Source organism: Hemiscyllium ocellatum, chromosome 8 (genome assembly GCF_020745735.1).
Source record: "Hemiscyllium ocellatum isolate sHemOce1 chromosome 8, sHemOce1.pat.X.cur, whole genome shotgun sequence".
Lineage (NCBI taxonomy): Eukaryota > Metazoa > Chordata > Chondrichthyes > Orectolobiformes > Hemiscylliidae > Hemiscyllium > Hemiscyllium ocellatum.
In genome coordinates, this window is record NC_083408.1 from 68,691,940 (window position 1) to 68,710,031 (window position 18,092).

General features: G+C 39.1%; 1 protein-coding gene across 1 annotated transcript; it reads left to right on the top strand.

The window, feature by feature from the left end:
- The first annotated feature begins 828 nt into the window (after positions 1–828).
- LOC132818295 (glia maturation factor beta-like) lies at positions 829–16,225 on the top strand. The gene is made up of 7 exons (XM_060829147.1): positions 829–1,117; positions 1,457–1,553; positions 3,454–3,503; positions 3,862–3,911; positions 5,296–5,378; positions 7,991–8,064; positions 12,687–16,225. Exons 1-7 carry the CDS (start codon positions 1,115–1,117, stop codon positions 12,756–12,758), a joined length of 429 nt encoding a protein of 142 aa, XP_060685130.1. The 5' UTR covers positions 829–1,114; the 3' UTR covers positions 12,759–16,225.
- Positions 16,226–18,092: the final 1,867 nt, after the last annotated feature.

Genomic DNA, 18,092 nt, shown 5'->3' on the forward strand with positions numbered 1-18,092 from the left:
TGGCAAACTTCTATTCTCACGTTGCATTGTCTTATTAGATTAGACTTACAGTGTGGAAACAGGCCCTTCGGCCCAACAAGTCCACACCGACCCGCCGAAGCGCAACCCACCCATACCCCTACATTTACCCCTTACCTAACACTACGGGCAATTTAGCATGGCCAATTCACCTGACCTGCACATCTTTGGACTGTGGGAGGAAACCGGAGCACCCGGAGGAAACCCACGCAGACACGGGGAGAACGTGCAAACTCCACATAGTCTGTCGCCTGAGTCGGGAATTGAACCCGGGTCTCAGGCGCTGTGAGGCAGCAGTGCTAACCACTGTGCCACCGTGCCGCCCATATGGTATGGGCAAGACCACATCTGGAACACTGTGTATAGTTTTAGTCACCTTACTTAAGGATGAACAAAGTCAGCAGTCCAGAGGGTTACTTCACTCAATTGACAGGTTGAACCCCTATCCCACTGGGGATTAGAGATGATATTAATGAAAAGATTCTACGCCAATGTTCTGATGACTCATTCACAATGATTGTGAGCATTTCACAAACCTCTTACCCCGTCTTTTCAACTCTTTTATTGTATATTCAAGCAGAAGAGCTTTCGATTACTCTAAGGACTTTTGTGGTGCAATGGGAGCGTCTCTGTCTGGAAGCCAAGGGACTTGAGTTCAAGTCTCATCAACCATGCTCCAGAGGTGTGCAGTAACATCTCTGAACAGGCTGATTTTAAAGGAAGAGAAGAAGGTCTGTGTTCTGATTGAGAGATGCGTGTAATCCAATCATCATACACTGTGTAGATCCACGTTTTTTTGGAAAAAAAAACAGAGAAACCCTACAGCTGTTGTGGGAGATAATCGCAGGCTATTTCTGGCAGGTTTCAACACCTCTGGTGTTTCTAATCCAGTGGGAGTGGGGGGAAAATACTGAGAGGCGCCTCTCGCGGATTCCTGGGCGGCTCCGTTCCCAGATCCTGACGCTCTTCCCGATGATGTCAGCGGAGTGAGGAGGGAAGGTCCGGGTCTGATTGGTTCTCGCGTGGATCACGAGCCGCAGGGAAAAGCAGGAGCCGCCGCCTTTGGAAAAGCGTTGGGAAGAGGATCGTTGAGAATATGGTGAGGGGCCGACCGAGTGTCCGCCATCACTGGGGGAGGAGGAGGAGAGGGCCCTGTCACCGGGGAGACGGCCGGCCTGGAGGGAGGGAGGCGGTGGTGGCAGCAGCAGCAGCACGGCCTAACAATAAAACACTCAGTTGTTTTCCTCAGTCGGTTGTTGTTCTGTTTTCCGGAGGGTGGTGTGGAAATCCGCATTAAAACCAGACACGCCGTGATCTTTCAAAGTCAGATTCGGAGTAAGATTGGCCGAGGGGTGGGATTTTGCACAGTGTCTAGCTTTGCTCTTGTCATTATTTTATGTCTGAAACGGGCTGTGTTGTGTGTATCCCCCTCCCCCAGAGCTGTCCAGTGAGTTTGTGCAGCGTCGACGAACAGCTGCTGGAAAAGCTTAAAAAATTCCGCTTTCGTAAAGAGACCACGAACGCCGCCCTGATAAGTGAGTGAAACGTCTTTAGGATGGCGAACGGTTCGGTTCGCTCCAGTGTTTTAAATGTCTGCGTTAACGAACCACCCCCACCCTCCGGACAGTGCCACGGGCCAGCTGAGCCACTCGCTGTTCATTAAGAGCCGCCAGTTGCACAGAACCCCAGCCCCAGCCCCACTTGGGGTTTTATTTTTGCACAGTACGCTGCAGTGGGTATCACGACTGAAATTCGCAGTGCCAGATGTAGGGGATTGGTGTGAACAAGGAAGATAACTAACTGTGTGTAGCTCCTTCACGAAGAATCACTAATGGCAGAATAGCAAATTCCACATCATGTCAGGTACAAGAAGTGAAGTAGACAGAAACAGAAAAGATTTCACTTAAAGAGAGAGGTAAGAGTCATGGGATAAGATACAAATAATACATGTCTTCTAAAAAATGTCAATCATCATTTAAAAGCTGAAGAAATGAGACTTCCTACTTGCACAAGATAAGGTTTCTTCCCATGCCAGAGAGTTGTTTCCCTATAATTTTTAAATGTCATTTAAAAGCATACTTAGGATTTGTTAATTCAAGCGTTTTTATGGCAGGTTTAGTCTAACTACAATTCTAATACATGAGTTACCACTGTTCAATACACTTGAATGGAGGAAGCCACTCTTTTATAACTCAGCTTGTATGACAGTGACATTTCACAGAACAATGTTTGAAATTGTTTAATTGTGCGTGTGCACTTCCTGAAAGTTGCTAGCTTACTTGTGCTTATGTAACAGTGAGTGCTTTTATTTCTAACTTGCTATCATGTCCAAATATGGCTGATTTTGTTTTCCAACGAATGGAATTTTATTTTAATCAGTGAAGCTTTATTTTCCAAAAAAAGCCCCCAAAGATCTACAAATGCTGAAAGTCAGAAATTGCTGAAAAACTCCTCAGGTCTGGCAGTGTCTATGGAGAGGCATTTGTATAACTTTTAACAACCTGAAAACAAAATAAATCTTTGACTGATCATGCCTTTTATGGAAAACACTCTGGTTCATTTGCAAAGCATCAGAAAGTCTCAAATTGCAAATATTTTAAAAAGCTAATTTACTTTGTGGCACACCTTCCTTTCATTCTAAATCTTGTTAATGAGGATATAATTTTCTAAAGTCTCTGCCTTCATGGTCACTAGTTTACTACGGCTAGTCCAGTGACTGTCTGAAAGGCTACAGTTGACTCTCATAGTGTTGGGGGAGGGAGAAGAGTGAAGCTCTACTATATACATATAAAAGACTGAATAACTTATTCAGCGGTTCTATCTTGTTCCAAAAAAATTGAGTAATTTTGGTGGGCTGTACTCAAGAGAATTTCCTCCATTGAAAGGTTAGATATTCTAAATTCTCTACATTGGCCTCTTAAGTATTCTAAATTTATACTTACTCCACCATTTGGGTTGTTCCTTCAGTTGCTTTAGCCCCAAATGTTGGAATTCCCTCTTATCTTTTGTGTCTCTTAAAGATATTCCTTTGACCATTTTTTTCAGTCATTTGACTTGATTATTTCTGTGCCTTCAAAGCCAGTCTTTGTTTCTTAGTGCTCCTGTGAAGAGCCTCATGACGTTTACACAAGTACTACATAAATTTAAGTTGGGTTTGAATTGTATTTTTCCATTTTTGGAAATGCTTCAGGAGGGGCTAAGATGGGTATAATTCATAAATGTAAACCTGAGTTTAAAAAAAATCAACATATCTTAGAAAATTTTAGTATGTTTACCAGGGTAAAGCTTTCCATTTCTGTATTGCAACAGGCTTGAGGGGCTAAAGTTATTAAAATAAATGGAGGTTTAAATTTGTGATAAATGAACATTTGCAATAATCAAAATAATTCTGACAGTATTTTTAAAGAAAGCATTAAGAATGCCTTTTTGTCACAGTGAAGATTGATCAAGAGCAACTGATGGTGATTCTGGATGAAGAATATGAGGTCAGTCACTTATTAACTGGGGACAGGTGGTTCTTATTTTAAACAAAAAATGTTTAATATAACCTGTGGATAAACTGACCATTATGCAATATGTTACACCTCCATGATGTGTGGTGCTGTGATGGTTTTGATTTATCAGGATTCTCTTATGGATCTGACTTCAGTGCTTTAAGTTTCTAACAGGGCTCGGAGAATGATTATCATAAGCTGGGAGAAGATGAGGGCTTTATATAAATGGGAGGCAGGAAAAAGATAAAATGTATTCACAAATTGCCAAAGTTAATTGCATGTTACTGTAGACCAAGAAATTATTGGGGAAAATATATATACTAACTTGTGTTGTTTGCCTGTCATTTAGGATATTTCCCCAGAAGAACTCAAGAATGAGCTCCCTGAACATCAACCCAGATATCCTTCTCTGGCTTTTAGATTTTGATAAATTTTTCTTTTGTGACCTTTCCAGATCACTTGTATCCAAAATAACAATTGCAAATCTCTTCAGTGATTGACGACTTTGTGTGATGAAAAATGTTAGGGTTGAAATTCAAGTAGACTCCCTCTGAAAGTAAGGAAATATTTGGTAGCCATTTGTTATTGGATGCACATTTTGGTCAATTTAAATTAATTATTCTTTGATTAGTTTAATATGCAGTTTATTTTCAAGTGTAACTAGCAGACCTGAGAGCCAACCTTTGATCATGTTCTGAATCCCAATTGGAACAAAATGCTTGGACATTTATATCTAATTAGGTATTGATTTTGAAAATAAGCTTCATTTTTTTTATTGAATCGGTGACTGCTTTTTTTTGTTTGGGGTCTGGTAGAGATGGCCCTGCTTCTGTTGGGTGCCCATCCGCTTATGTTGAAATGAATAATCAAGGGCCACAACTGTTGGTCTCTTTCACGTTAAAGTTTGGAAATGACTTTGTACCTGACTCTGATAACTTTCTTGATCACCATATGTTCCCTTTCCTGTAGGAGTCGCTAAATGCCAACTAGTAATTACTTTTGTGGTGTTTCTATGTCTCTTCCATCCCCATCCTTTATTCTGAAAATAATCTGTCCAGCATCGACAAATGATTAACTTTCTCTTTGCTCTATAAAATATGATACTACACCAAGTAACGTGTTCTTAAAATTTTATGCTAACAAGTCTTTCAGCATCCATTTAAATATAGACTGATTTCTCAGGAAGCTTATACAGGCAGGTTAAGCTAACATTCTTTGATGAAAGAACAGAAAAAAAAGCTAATTAAATTGAATGGAGTTGAAAGAATTGTTGCATAATATGAAAAAAGGAGATGTGAAATGTTTTCTCAGTCCACCTATCTTAGGTTAGTTGCACAGTATTGACACTCCAGTTCGTTTCCTATGTCAGACCAGGGATTCACTAATTTCTGGGCTTGGCGCTTTGCTGTGCCTTTTGATCGAAACATTAGGAAAGGTTTCTTATGGGCTAGAAATGAGATTTCCAACCAGATCCATGTTGCAGCAGTTTACCTGGTCATTACATATTTTCTTGCAATACAAATCAAATAACTTTCAAAATATTAGTATGGTTAATTGCTTACTTTAAATAACGGAAAGTAAAAAACTTGTTTTTAAACTAATTCTTTGGGTATGTCTCGTCTGTTTATGAATAGTGCACTTATATGCAAGTGATTTTTCTAATTATTCCAAATAAAGATATGAATGATCATTTGATATCTCTTACGATAAAGGGCAGGTTCACCAACTCGAGTCGTGTTTTTCACTCAAAACCTGAAGTGATTTTTTTTTTAACTCTAACCACATTTGTAGTCTACAGCTACAGATATAAACATTCTGATGGAAGGATCTCCTATCCATTATGCTTTATATTTTTTAGTCCTTCTGGTAAGTGATCAATTTCTAAAGTTGTTTTCAGACCAACATATATCCCCTACCAGTGTCTGATCTTTGTCTCAATGTTTGTTCTCTCTTCAAATTGTAACTGAATATTTTTGTTTACTTTCTGCAATTGTAGGTGGCTTGTTTTAATTTTTAGATGATTGATTTTAAAATATATTTTTGAATAGGTCAAATGATACTTTGACCTATTCAATGCTGCCTAACCTGCTGTGCTTTGACCAGCAACACATTTGCAGCTGTGATCTCCAGCATCTGCAGACCTCATTTTTTACTCAAATGATACTTTGGAAAACTTCAACTTTAAAGAATTTTCTGCTTTATCAGCATAATCCTGAAGCATAATTAGAATGCATCTTGATCTTACCACACATTGTAAAGGTTCATAAATCTCCAATTTAAAACCAAAGCTGCTATCTTGTTCCTTTTTTTTTGTTAATCTAACACAAACCCAATTCGGAATTATTCAAAAATTCAATTATGTCCTGGTGAAATGCTTTATCATTAGTGAGTTTACTTTCTCAATTGCAGCAGTCTTCATCTTGCACCAATGCGTATGTAAGTAAAATCACGTCATTGGCATTGAATACACAGCAATGATCATAATGTATGCAACTCTGGAACTTACTAACTATTGCTTCTCAGTTTGAAATAATTAGAATTTGATTTTACTGTCCCATGTACTCAAATAGAGTACAGTGAAAAGTGTACAAAGTTGCCATTCTCTGGTGCCATTTTGGTTACAAGAGCATACTTTTTTTTTAAAAACGCAAGAAATATAAGAAACAGGGTCAAAAGGAAAGGAAAATATCCAGATCTTAAAGTCCAATCTCAAAGATGTATGGAATGCTAAGTCTCTGATGCAGGCACCTAGACCAAGCCATGGCCGGTTGTCTTTTACTGCAACAGCCTCTTTCCGATTGCAGGCGTGTGCTTTACTGTGGCAGCCTCCGATTACAAGCAGCAGCTTTACTGTGGCAGCTGCTGTCCGGATCAGAAGGAGTGACGAACTTGCTGCCACCACCATCTCTGACTGCTGGGAGGTTGCCACCATTCTGCAAACAGCTTGCTCTTGCCGTGATTGATTATTCACAACTAGTCAAACTGCTTGCTTACATTTTTCCTTGGGATATGAACGTCACTGGCATAACCAGTATTTGTCACTCATTTTAAATTGCTGATGGGAGGTTAGAGTTCTGTGACTTAACAAGGAAGGAATGATACTGTTCCAAGTCAGAGGCATGTGACTTGGTATGAATTGCCCTTGTCGTGTTCTGTTGCCCTGTTCTTCTAGTTGGTAGATCTCATGGACTTAGAAAATGTTGTCACAGAACCCTTGCAGTATAATTGATAGGGCGGCACGGCGGTTAGCACTGATGCCTCACAGCACCAGGATCCCAGGTTCAATTTCTGGGATAGCTGTCTCTGTGGAGTTTGCACATTCTCCCCATGTTTGCCTGGGTTTTCTCTGGGTGCTCCGGTTTCCTCCACGTTCCAAAGATGTGCAGGTGAAGTGATTGGCCATGGTAAATTGTCCATAGTGTAAGGTGCATTGGTCTGGGTGGGTTACTCTTCAGAAGGTTGGTGTGGACTTATTGGGCCTGTTTCCACACTGTAGGGAATCTTAAACAAACACACACACCTGCACATTTAGTTTAATGTGCAGTTTTTACTGCATCCTTGTATGACATTAAATATAAACTGGCATTGGATATTCTGGTCTTTTGTCCTGTATTCTAATACCTGTGGTGAACTGTTAACATTAACATGCCAATTACCCAAACTCGTTTTAAACAGAATCAAATTCAAAGGTCAACAGTTCTGAAAGAAAATACTCTTCCTCTTCCATAAAAAGAAACTGTTTCCTTTTAATGAGGATTGATCTCTCATACTTGTATTACTTGTTGCTACAACAAAAGATTCTTAGTGGAAATTTTGTGCACAAACTGCTGGCACAGCCCTGAGACAGAATGGAAAGGTCATCTGGGAATAGGTTGAACTTTGATTCTTAATCTATGACCTTTACCTTTCAGTGACTCAGCTGGCCAATTACAGATCCCAGATTTGGTCTGAATTGGTTGATATCAGCTTGGGCAGCTATGGGGTTAGTGGGCTTGGAAATAGAAATCAGTTCTGTAATTATTTGTATTTATTTCAATCCTGTTTAATTCTAGTCAAGAATGAATGAATTGTGGGGAAATTTTAGGTTCAGCTTAGTGTTTCCTTGAGCCTTACAGAGAACAAAAGCAGTGATAACATTATGATCTCAAATGAAATTCTTTATTCGGAGACAACCCAATAGCATAGCACATTCAACCAATGAGCAAAACCATTTGTTTTCCTTTGGAAACAACTTTTATATTCTTACTCCTTGCATTTATTATATTTGATTTATTTTACAGTATGACTATTCCAAAATCTATTTAATAAACCCCATAGCAACCTATGCGCACTCTTGATTCTACTATTTATTAACAACCGAATACAAGAGACCACTTGATTTGTTGAAGATAATTCAGCACTATTCATATTTTATTCTGCAATTTAATCTAACTTCAAAGTTAGTTATTTGTAATGGCTTTCTGTGGATTTTGTTTTAGGTTGTAAGCCTGAACAGCAAATGATTTATGCTGGTAGCAAAATTGGATTGGTGGATGAGGCACAATTTACCAAGGTGAGTTTATGACCTTTTTTGCAGAGACTGTGTATACAGTTTTTAATTTATAAACCAATAGCTACAGTCTGCCGGTTTTCTATTGGATTCCACATTAACAAGGTTCCGCATGGGAGACTGGTTAGCCAGATTAGATCACATGGAATTCAGGAAGAACAAGTCATTTAGATATGGAATTGACTTGAAGATGGAGGTTTGTGGATGGTGGAGGTTTGCTTTTCAGACTGGAGACCCGTGACCACTGGTGTGTCGCAAGCGTTGGTGCTGGGTCTACTGCTTCTTGTTGTTTATATAAATTAATTAGATGTGAACATAGGAGGTATAGTTAGTAAGCTTGCCAATGATGCCAAAATTGGTGTAGTGGACAGCAAAGAAGCTTACCTTCTGAGTACAACAGGATCTTGGTCAGATAGGCTGCTGGGCTGAGGAATGGCAGATGGAATTTAATTTAGATAAATGCGAGGTGCTGCATTTTGGAAAAGCAAATCAGGGCAGGACCTATCCACTTAATGGTAAGGTCCTGGGGAGTATTGCTGAACAGAGACTTTGGAGTGCAGGTTCATATTTCCTTGAGTGGAGTCACAAGTAGACAGAATAGTAAAGAAGGCAATTGGTATGCTTGCCTTACTTGGTCAGTGCATTGAGTATCGGATTTGGGAGGTCATGTTGTGGCTGTTCAGGACATTGGTGAGGCCACTTTTGGAATACTGCATTTAATTTTGGTCTCCCTGCTATAGGAAGAATGTTGTGAAATTTGAAAGGATTTAGAAAAGATTTACAAGGATGTTGCCAGTGTTGGAGAATTTTAGCTATAGGGAGCGGTTGAATAGGCTGAGGCTGTTTTCCCTAGAGTATCAGAGGCAGCGAGGTGACTTTGTAGAGGTTTATAAAATCATGAGGGGTAGAGATGGGGTGAATAGCAACGGTCTCTTCTGCAGGGAAGTAGAGTCCAAAACTCTAGGGCACAGGTTTAAGGTCGGAGGGGAAAGATATAAAAAGGATCTAAGGGGCACCGTTTTCATGCAGCTATGGTGTGTGTTGAATGAGCTGCCATCTGGATGGGTATATGAATAGGAAGGGTTTAGAGGAATATGGGCCAAATGCTGGGACTAGATTAATTTAGGATATCTGGCCAGCATAGATGAAAGGGTCTGGTTCCATGCTGTACCACTCTGACTATTTTGTTGGTAGTGGAACAATTTAATGGAAGTTAAAATAATTCTTCTTGAAGCTGATTTCAGGCCATTGATACAATATGGCCCTCTTAAGGGGAGAAGGTAAACCTTCACTAGGATTTTATTAATAAAGGGAGACTGACTGCATTGTTTATATCACTTTGTATACCATCTTATCCATAGTCATTTTGTATTATCTTGTGCTTTAGAATCCCTAGCCCTTTTGTTAAATGAAATCACCTGACAAAGGGGATATGCTCAAAGTTTGTAATTTTAAAATAAACCTGTTGACCTATATCCTAGTGTTGTGACTTCTGACTATGATCAGCTTGAGCAGCAGTAGTGTTAGTGAACTGATCTTTGCTTCAGTGGGCTTGAAAATGCAGAAAGTTACATAATTGTTTTTGTTTCTTTCCATACAATTTTTAGTTCTGGGTCACAGCCCAGTTTTGGTATCGGCAGGGCCCCTCAGCTTCTGACCTTATTACAGTCTTTATTCAAATATAGACAAAAGAGCTCAGTTCCAGAGGTGAGGTGAGATTGACAGCCATTGACATCAAGGCTGCATTTAACCAACTATGGCATTAAGGAGCTCTAGCAAAACTGGAATCAATGGGCTATCAGGGCAAACTGTTCAGTGGTTGGAGTCGTACCTGGCACATAGGAAGATGGTTGGGGTTGTTGGAGATCAGTCATCTCAGCTTCAGGATACCTCTGCAGGTGTTCCTCAGGCTGGTATTCTGGGCAAAACCATCTTCAGCTGCTTCATCAATGACCTTCCCTCCATCTTAAGGTCAGAAGTGGGGATGTTTGCCAAAGACTGAGCGACATTCAGCACTATTCATAACTCTTCAGATACTGAAGCAGTCCATATTCAAATGCAATGCATCCAGACAATGTCCAGGCTTGGGCTTACAAGTAGCAAATAACACTTGTGCCACACAAATGTCAGGCTATGACCATCTCCAATATGAGACAATTTAAAAATTGCCCCTTGACATTCAATGCTATGACCATCATTGAATCTCCCACTATCAACATCCTTGAGCTTTGCCACTGATTTGCCACCTTGGCCACTGACCAAAAACTCCAGTGGGCTCGTCATGTAAACATTGGCCACAAGCGCAAATCAGAGGCAGTGAGTAACTGACTTTGATTCCCTGAAGCCTGGTCACCAACTATAAGGCATAAGCCAGGAGTGTGATGAAATATTTTCCACTTGCCTGGATGGGTGCAGTTCCGAAACACTCAATGCGCTTGACACCGTTCAAGACAAAGCAGCCTGGTGAATTGGCACCTCATCAACTCCTTCCACCATTGACACTCAGCAGTATATACTACCTACAACATGCACTACAGAAATTCAACAAAAATGCTTAGACAGCACCTTCCAAACTCTCAACCACTTCCATCGAAAATGACATGAACAGCAGATACATTGGAACACCATCACCTTCATGTTCCGCTCCAAGACGCTCTCAATCATGATTTGGAAATATATTGCCTCCCTAAGGGCAATATACCGGCACGTGATTTCCAGCAGTTCATAAATGCACCTCACCACCACCTCAAGGGCAACTTGGGATGAGCAATAAATGCTGGTCAGACAGCGATGCCCATGTCCTGCAAGTGACTTTTTTTTTTAAAAACGGGAAATCTGGATTGGTGTTGCATTGAATTTGCAAAGCTGAGGACAGGAACAGTTAGAGTACAATCTCCAATCAAGTTTTTATTTTGTATGGTAATGCCAGTAGCATTGCACACTATTAATATATCAGCAAAGGCAGCATTTCTGTCTTCCTTTGGAAACCAAACTTGTATTTTTGTACATTGTATTATTTATTTTGCTCAGTAGTAAGATTTTGGAATACTGCAAAGTCAATTTAATAAACAGTCCGGGCTGATCAAGGTGCAAAGACTACTGTAGTGCAATTACCTTTGTATGCATGTGCTGAGACAGCAAGCTCAGTATAGTAGTGGTTGCTGCAACAAGAGAGATCCTTTTAATGTTCAGTCTTGAAGAGTTTCAAATGCACGTCAGATTTTGCATCTGGTGATGACTGGATGAAACTTAAGACCTGATTGAGCAGCTGTTATTTAACTTCAATACTTAGTTTTCTCTTAAATTTATTTCCAAAGCAACTCTAATTTTTATGCATTCTAGGTCACATATTAAAGATTAGATTTAATAAGATGCCTGCTGCATATGCAGGTGTTATATATAAGGGCCACCTCTGCACCACTCACCCATTTTAAAAAAAAGTTACAGCACAAGTTACTGTTGGTCATCTTCAGCCAAGATGTTAAGCTTCACAATCTTAAGGTTAATTTCTATTCTGTTCTGGTCAAGGTAGTCTAAGTTGGTCAGAATGATCAGTGAATATCTTTTTCTATCATGCTCAGCTCCATGTTAGTTTTATTGCAATTTACAGATCAGGATCTGCAATGCAAATGCAGCTGTTTTTGTCAGTCTTTGTTATTCAAATGTAAGAAAAAACTGGTAGAAACTGTAAACATGTGTCATTGTGCCTATGGGCATTCACTGTGCTTGTTGAGCTAATGTCTGTAATATACATCAATTCAGATTAATTCTGAAGTGCAAGCACTTCCTGGTAAGTAGAAGTAAATTAGACCTGAAAATCTGTCACCACCTAAACAGGTATTGAAATTGCTACTTATTGGAAAATAGCATACATTGAAAAGCCATATAATCTTTGCGTTCTGCTTTTGACCAAGTTTCCAAATGGCTTAATTGACCACAATTCCTTCAGTGCTCCTCGGCTGTTCTAATCTATTGTTGCAATGACAACCACAGAGGACAAAGAGCAGGTGCTGAAACCACCCTGATTGAACACTAGATTATTGGTACCAATCTGATCTGTACTATCTATACAGTCAACTGCTGCAGTAACCTGTACTACTACCTGTTCAAGTTTGGAGCCACGAACTGTGATGGAAACTCCAATTTTGAAGGATTTGAATGCTAATATTTGACCTCTGTTCCTGTTTTGTGAATGCATCTTCCTTGGTCATTTACATTTTGGAGTGCGATTTGAGCCTGGAACTTCCGCCTAAGACATAGAAGATACTGTTGTATTTCAAGACCCTAATGAGGCTGACCCTTTAGCATCAACATCTTACAGTAGACGTCATTACACAGCAATAAAGGCACATTGTTTTGCCTACTCTTATTTCTGCTGCTTTCTCAACTCTGGAACACTGTCTACTGTTGAAGTTTGGAATTTAAGAGCACTCTTTTTTGACAGCTTTTTTTGAATGAAGTAACTTTAGTTTGTAGATAAACATGTAAAATATTGCCTTTGCTAAGTATTTAACTGATAGTTTGCTATTGTGATGCCTCAATATAAGTTTTTGTCAAGAATTTGGGTTTATTTGCATCAGAAATAAAAGGAGTCATTTGACTAGTGATTGTTATTTCTTTTTCAGGTCTTTGAAATTAGAAATACAGAAGAATTTAGTGAAGAATGGCTGTGCAAAAAATTGGGATTTTTCCGTTAGAACGTGACAGACTTGATTTGCTTAATATGAATTGATATCACAAGCTTGAATTCTAACACTACTCCAGAAACTGGAAGATTAAGTTACTTTTATATGTTGTTTCAAACTGTAATGGGTTTATGCACTGTGAAAATGTTGAATGCAGTTTTCCAAGAAGATTAACTCTTCAAATGCTTCATAATTTTTGTTCTAGTCTTTTTGTGTGAACCAGAAAATAAAGACAGACCAAGGTCTACCCTTAAAATAGGGCAATCCTTTAACCAATAGTGCAATGCAAGAAACGAACGTAGAGAAGATATTTCTTGGTAATGGCCAAATTAATATTTAGCTTTTAACCTCCAATTTGATACTTGCTATTAATTTGTTTGATTAGCGGTTTAAAAAAATGTGGTGGATGATTATTCATGAGTTCATTATGGTGTAGGGGTGGTCTTTTGCTTCCATCCTATTGGTATTCTTATTGGTTTCTGATTGCTTTAAAAATGACAAATGCTACCTTTTTTGCTTTGACATGATTTAGTATAAATCATTATTTTTGGCTTGGGCATTTTGTCTTGAATTTTCACTTCCATTTTAAAATTTTTACTAAAACATTCTGCATTTAACTTATGAACTTATATAATGTCTGGTTCCTTTCACAAAATTCGATGAACATTTGAGAATTCAATTTTATCTGTACTAATTTAAGTAAATTGACTTAATAGCTTGGGTTGATCAAGTCTTACTTGTTTGTTGGCTTTACTTTTAAAAAGATGCTCCTCAGTAGTTTTGTTTGGAAATATGTCTCTTCAGAACAAGTCTAATTCTTGAAATTATTTTTGGAAATATGAAGTCTGTTCTTTTCCACTTTAACAAACATGCATGCTATCAGGGATAAAAGTAACTTTCTGACTTAGGATTTTGGTCCATGCTTTGGACCTACATATTGTAAATGTACAATCTCCCAATCTTTGTTCATCCATTTTAAATATTTGAGTTTTCATCTTTTAGAAATGTATGGGCATTCTGCTGTTTATTACTATTTGTATAAACTAATTATAAACAAAAATAATCATTCCCCATCAAAAACAGAAATTGATGGAAAAGCTCAGGTCTGGCAGCATCGATGGAGAGAAAGCAGAATTCGTGTTTTGAATTTGGTGATCTATTAGCTCTGAAGAGGGGCCATTGGAATTGAAATGTTAACCTTGCTTTCTCTCCAAAGATGCCAGACCTGCTGATTTTTTTCAATGTTTTTGTTTCAGATTTCCAGTATCTGCATTCCAGCATTTTATTTCATCATTCCCCATGTTAATTTCCTGATTTTTTTTTGAAATCTGTTTACTTGAATTTGTTATAGTCATATGAACTATAATTTTGATCATTTCAAATTATTCTCTGTATCAAAGGGAGCTTTTGTCATTTCTGTTCCTTTTTCCACACCTTGGCCTCTACCTGACTCCTTTTCTGGTCGTATAGGTCAGCTTTAAAACAAACTTGTTTTCCACTATTTGGTATCCCTTTTCTTATAGTCTTCAAATTAATCCATTATTTCCACTGCTAGGAATTCTTAGAAAATTAATTTTGTCAAATTTGAAATGAAAACTAATCAAAATTGTTATCCCAATTTGAATAGGATAGATGCCACAAATAGATGTTTTTGTACAAGAAAATCTAATACCAATTGTAACAAATCAAAGTACATTAATTGTATGATCTTGTGTATACAGTGCTTGAAGAGTTAATTAGGCATGCAGTAGGTACTTGAGGTGTTGCAATAAGTGATTATCACAATGCCTATAGCATTCTTCCCATGGAAGCTGCAAATACTATTTCATTTATTAAATGGTTATACTATTTGGAGACTGTTCAAAATGAGTATCAAAATATGTGCAAAGAATAGTTTCTGCACAATAGTCTCTTTAACATTCTACTTTTGTAACAAGCATTCCAAAATTGTGATTAATATGATAGCTTGTTACGAATTGATCGTTTCATACTTTCATTGCACTGTGCCTGTATGCTTCCTGCTCAAGTAAGAATTTTTTCAAATTAAGTTTGTTGAGGTTGCTTTTTGTCAATTGCATGCTAAATCCTCCACATTTTGATGGTAACTCATATCTTATGCAAAATGTGCCTGTTTTTTAGAGCTGTGATAAAAATTATTTCACCTAAATAAATGTTTGCAACATTACATTGCCATTAGTGTCAGAATTGCAAATCAAAGTGTGCACTTCTATATTTTAGCATTAATAGTTTTAAACCTTGGGTGTCATTACATCTAAATTTGACCATTCTAACATGCTATTCTTCTGGCCAGTGACCTGTCATGCATAGGATATGTGGTAGGAAAGTAGTATTTGTGCACTATTTTAGTCTTCCACTTTCTTCTGTCTTGCATGTTTGATTAGGTTTCCTTAAATGCATCAGTACTAGTTGCCTCAACTGTTAACTGCAGGGGGAAGTTAGTTCAACGTTCTTTCCAGTCCTTAAAGAAGTTTTGTTTGAATTCTTGATCACCTTCAAAGCTTGTTGCCCTTTTTCATAAAGTTAAGTTCCATTCATCTAACATCATTGTTCATGCTGGACAGACATTGGTTTGCAGTCTGTCGGAACCTCAAATATAAAACTACTCGTCGTTGTTTTCCAATGTATTTGTAGTATCTCCAAAGCCTACTACCATTACTAATGATCCTTATTCCATGACCAGCTACTGGTGCTTGGCAATCCAAGGTCTCTGGTGGGTGTTGAACAACCACATTGCCTCCTTACCCTGTGGAACTACAGCCCTCCGGATGACTGGCAGCTCTGAATAAGATACCTTCACTCCATGGTTCTTGATTAAAGTAGAAAATCTGCCACTGGCCTATCAAATGTCTGAGCAGCACCAAGGTGTGATGTGTGTTGTCAACAAGAGGTAAAGTGAGGTTTTCACTCGATACCAAGCAGGCTGCTGAGGTCCCTGGCTCCTCCAGGATTCTGTCTAATGTCTCACTTCTGATCCAACATTTGATTAAGTGTTTAAACGCACTGTACAGAGAAGTTTGGAAGATTATGGGATGCAGGCAGGAAAGTGGAGTTAATACTACAGCCACTTCAACCATGATGCTATTGAATGGTGGAGACTCAAAGGGCCAAATATCCCTCTCCTGCTCCTAGGTCCCATAACTGTTGTTCTTCAATAATAACTCACAAAAACTGAAGATTTTTCTGTTAAATTGAGATGAGTGCTGGCTAGGCCAGTATTTATTGCTCATCGGTTGCTGCTGTACTAAAGTAGCATAAACATTAGAATGTACTCTTGACTTTAAAACTGAGTTAAATATTGATTTGGATGCTGGGTTGCAGTACAAAATATCACTCTGGGCTGTGTTAAAATGCATGTTTCTCGTAAATTATGGTTGCCGTATGTATGAAGGGGAATTGTGTTAAGTATTTTTCCCCTTGCCCTTTCTCTGGATTTCAGAATAAAGATTAATTTTTATCTCGTGATTGAGAGCAGTGTAGTGGTTATTTCTAACCTCACCCACGATTTGGGAATTTTCCATCAGGTGTTTCAATGAGTGTTCAAGGAGTACGATATAAGATATTTATAAATCTGCAATTGAGTATGTTTTCTAGTTGACTCATCTAATGTGCAACTCCTCATCTCTAATCTGAGGAGAAAGCAGGAAAGGGCAATTTGATTGAAATAATACACATTATTTTGTGCAACCAGTGAGCGGTTTGTTGTAATGGCTACAGAAATATATATGATGTACTAGTTTTGTGGGATATGGGTATCACTGGCTGGCCAGCATTTATTGCCTGTCCCTAGTTGCCCTTCAATATGGTGGTGATGGTGAGCTGCTGCCTTGAACGGTTGTATTTCACCTGCTGTGTGTTGACCCACATGCCATTAGGGAGGGAATTCAAAGAACTTGACCCAGCAACAGTGGAGGAACAGCGATATATGTCGAACTCGGGATGTTGAGTGGCCTGAGGGAAATTTGCAGGTGATGGTGTTCTCATGTATCCGCTGCCCTGTACTTTCAGATGGAAGTCATTGTGAGTTTGGAAGGTGCTATCTAAAGATCTTTGGTGAATTTCTGCATGCATCTTGTAAATTGTACACATTTGCTCCTTCTGAGTGTTGTTGGTGGTCGAGGGAAAGGATGCTTCTGTATGTAGTTCCAATCAGCCGGGCTGTTTTGTCCTGGATGGGATCAAGCTGCTTGTGTTGTTGGAGCTGCACTCATCCAAGCAAATGGGGGGAGTATTTCATCGCACTCCTGGCTTGTGCTTTGAAGATGTGGACAGACTTTGGGGAGTTATGAGGTGTGTTAGTCAGTATTCCCAGCTTCTGATCTGCTCTTGTAGCCACTGCATTTATGTGGAGTCCCGCTTAGTTTCCGATCAATGGTAACCCTGCCAGGATGTTGATAGTGGGCAATTCAGTGATGGTAATACCATTGAATGTCGAGGGCTGTGGTTGGATTGTCTCTTACTGGTGAAGTTCATAGCCTGGAATTTGTGTGGTATGAATGTTACTTGGTATTTGTGATCCCAAGTGTGGATATTGTCCAGATCTTTTTGCATTTGAACATGGACTGCTTCAGTATCTTCTGAACAATCATTGGCAACCATCCCCACTTCTGACCTTGGGATGGAAAGGAGATCATTGATGAAGCAGCTGAAGACGATTAGGCCTAGGACACCACCCTGAGCAACTCCTGCAGTGATCTCCTGGAGCTGTGGACCTCCAACAACTACAATTATCTTCCTATCTGCCAGGTATAACTCTGAGACCAAAGAGTTTGCCCCCTCATACTCGTTCATTCCTGATCTGCAGGAGTTCTTTGATGCTACAATCGGAAAAATGCAACCTTGATGTCAAGGGCTGTCACACTCATTTCTGGAATACAGCTTTTTCTTTGTTCATGTTTGAATCAAGACTGTAAGGTGATCTGGCCTTGGCAGAATCCAAACTGGACATTGAGCAGAGTGCTGCTTGATAGCATTGTTGATGACACCTTCCAATGCTTTACTGATGATCAAGAGTTGACTGATGGGGCAGTAATTGTTTGGGTTGGATTTGTCCTTTTTTTTAACGTATAGGATATACCTGTGCAATTTTCCACATTGTGGGGCAAATGCCATTGTTGTAACAGTACTAGAACAGCTTGACTGAAGAAACGGCAAGTTCTGAAGCACAAACCTTCAGTACTATCGTATTGTTGTTCAGTACTATTGTACTATCCCGCTTCTGTGGTGTTACCTCTGGAGTACCTCAACCATCTGCCCTTGGCCTGCTGTCATTTCTCTAACATTCCGACTTAATAGAGGTGTACAAGATGTTGAGAGGCACAGGTGGAC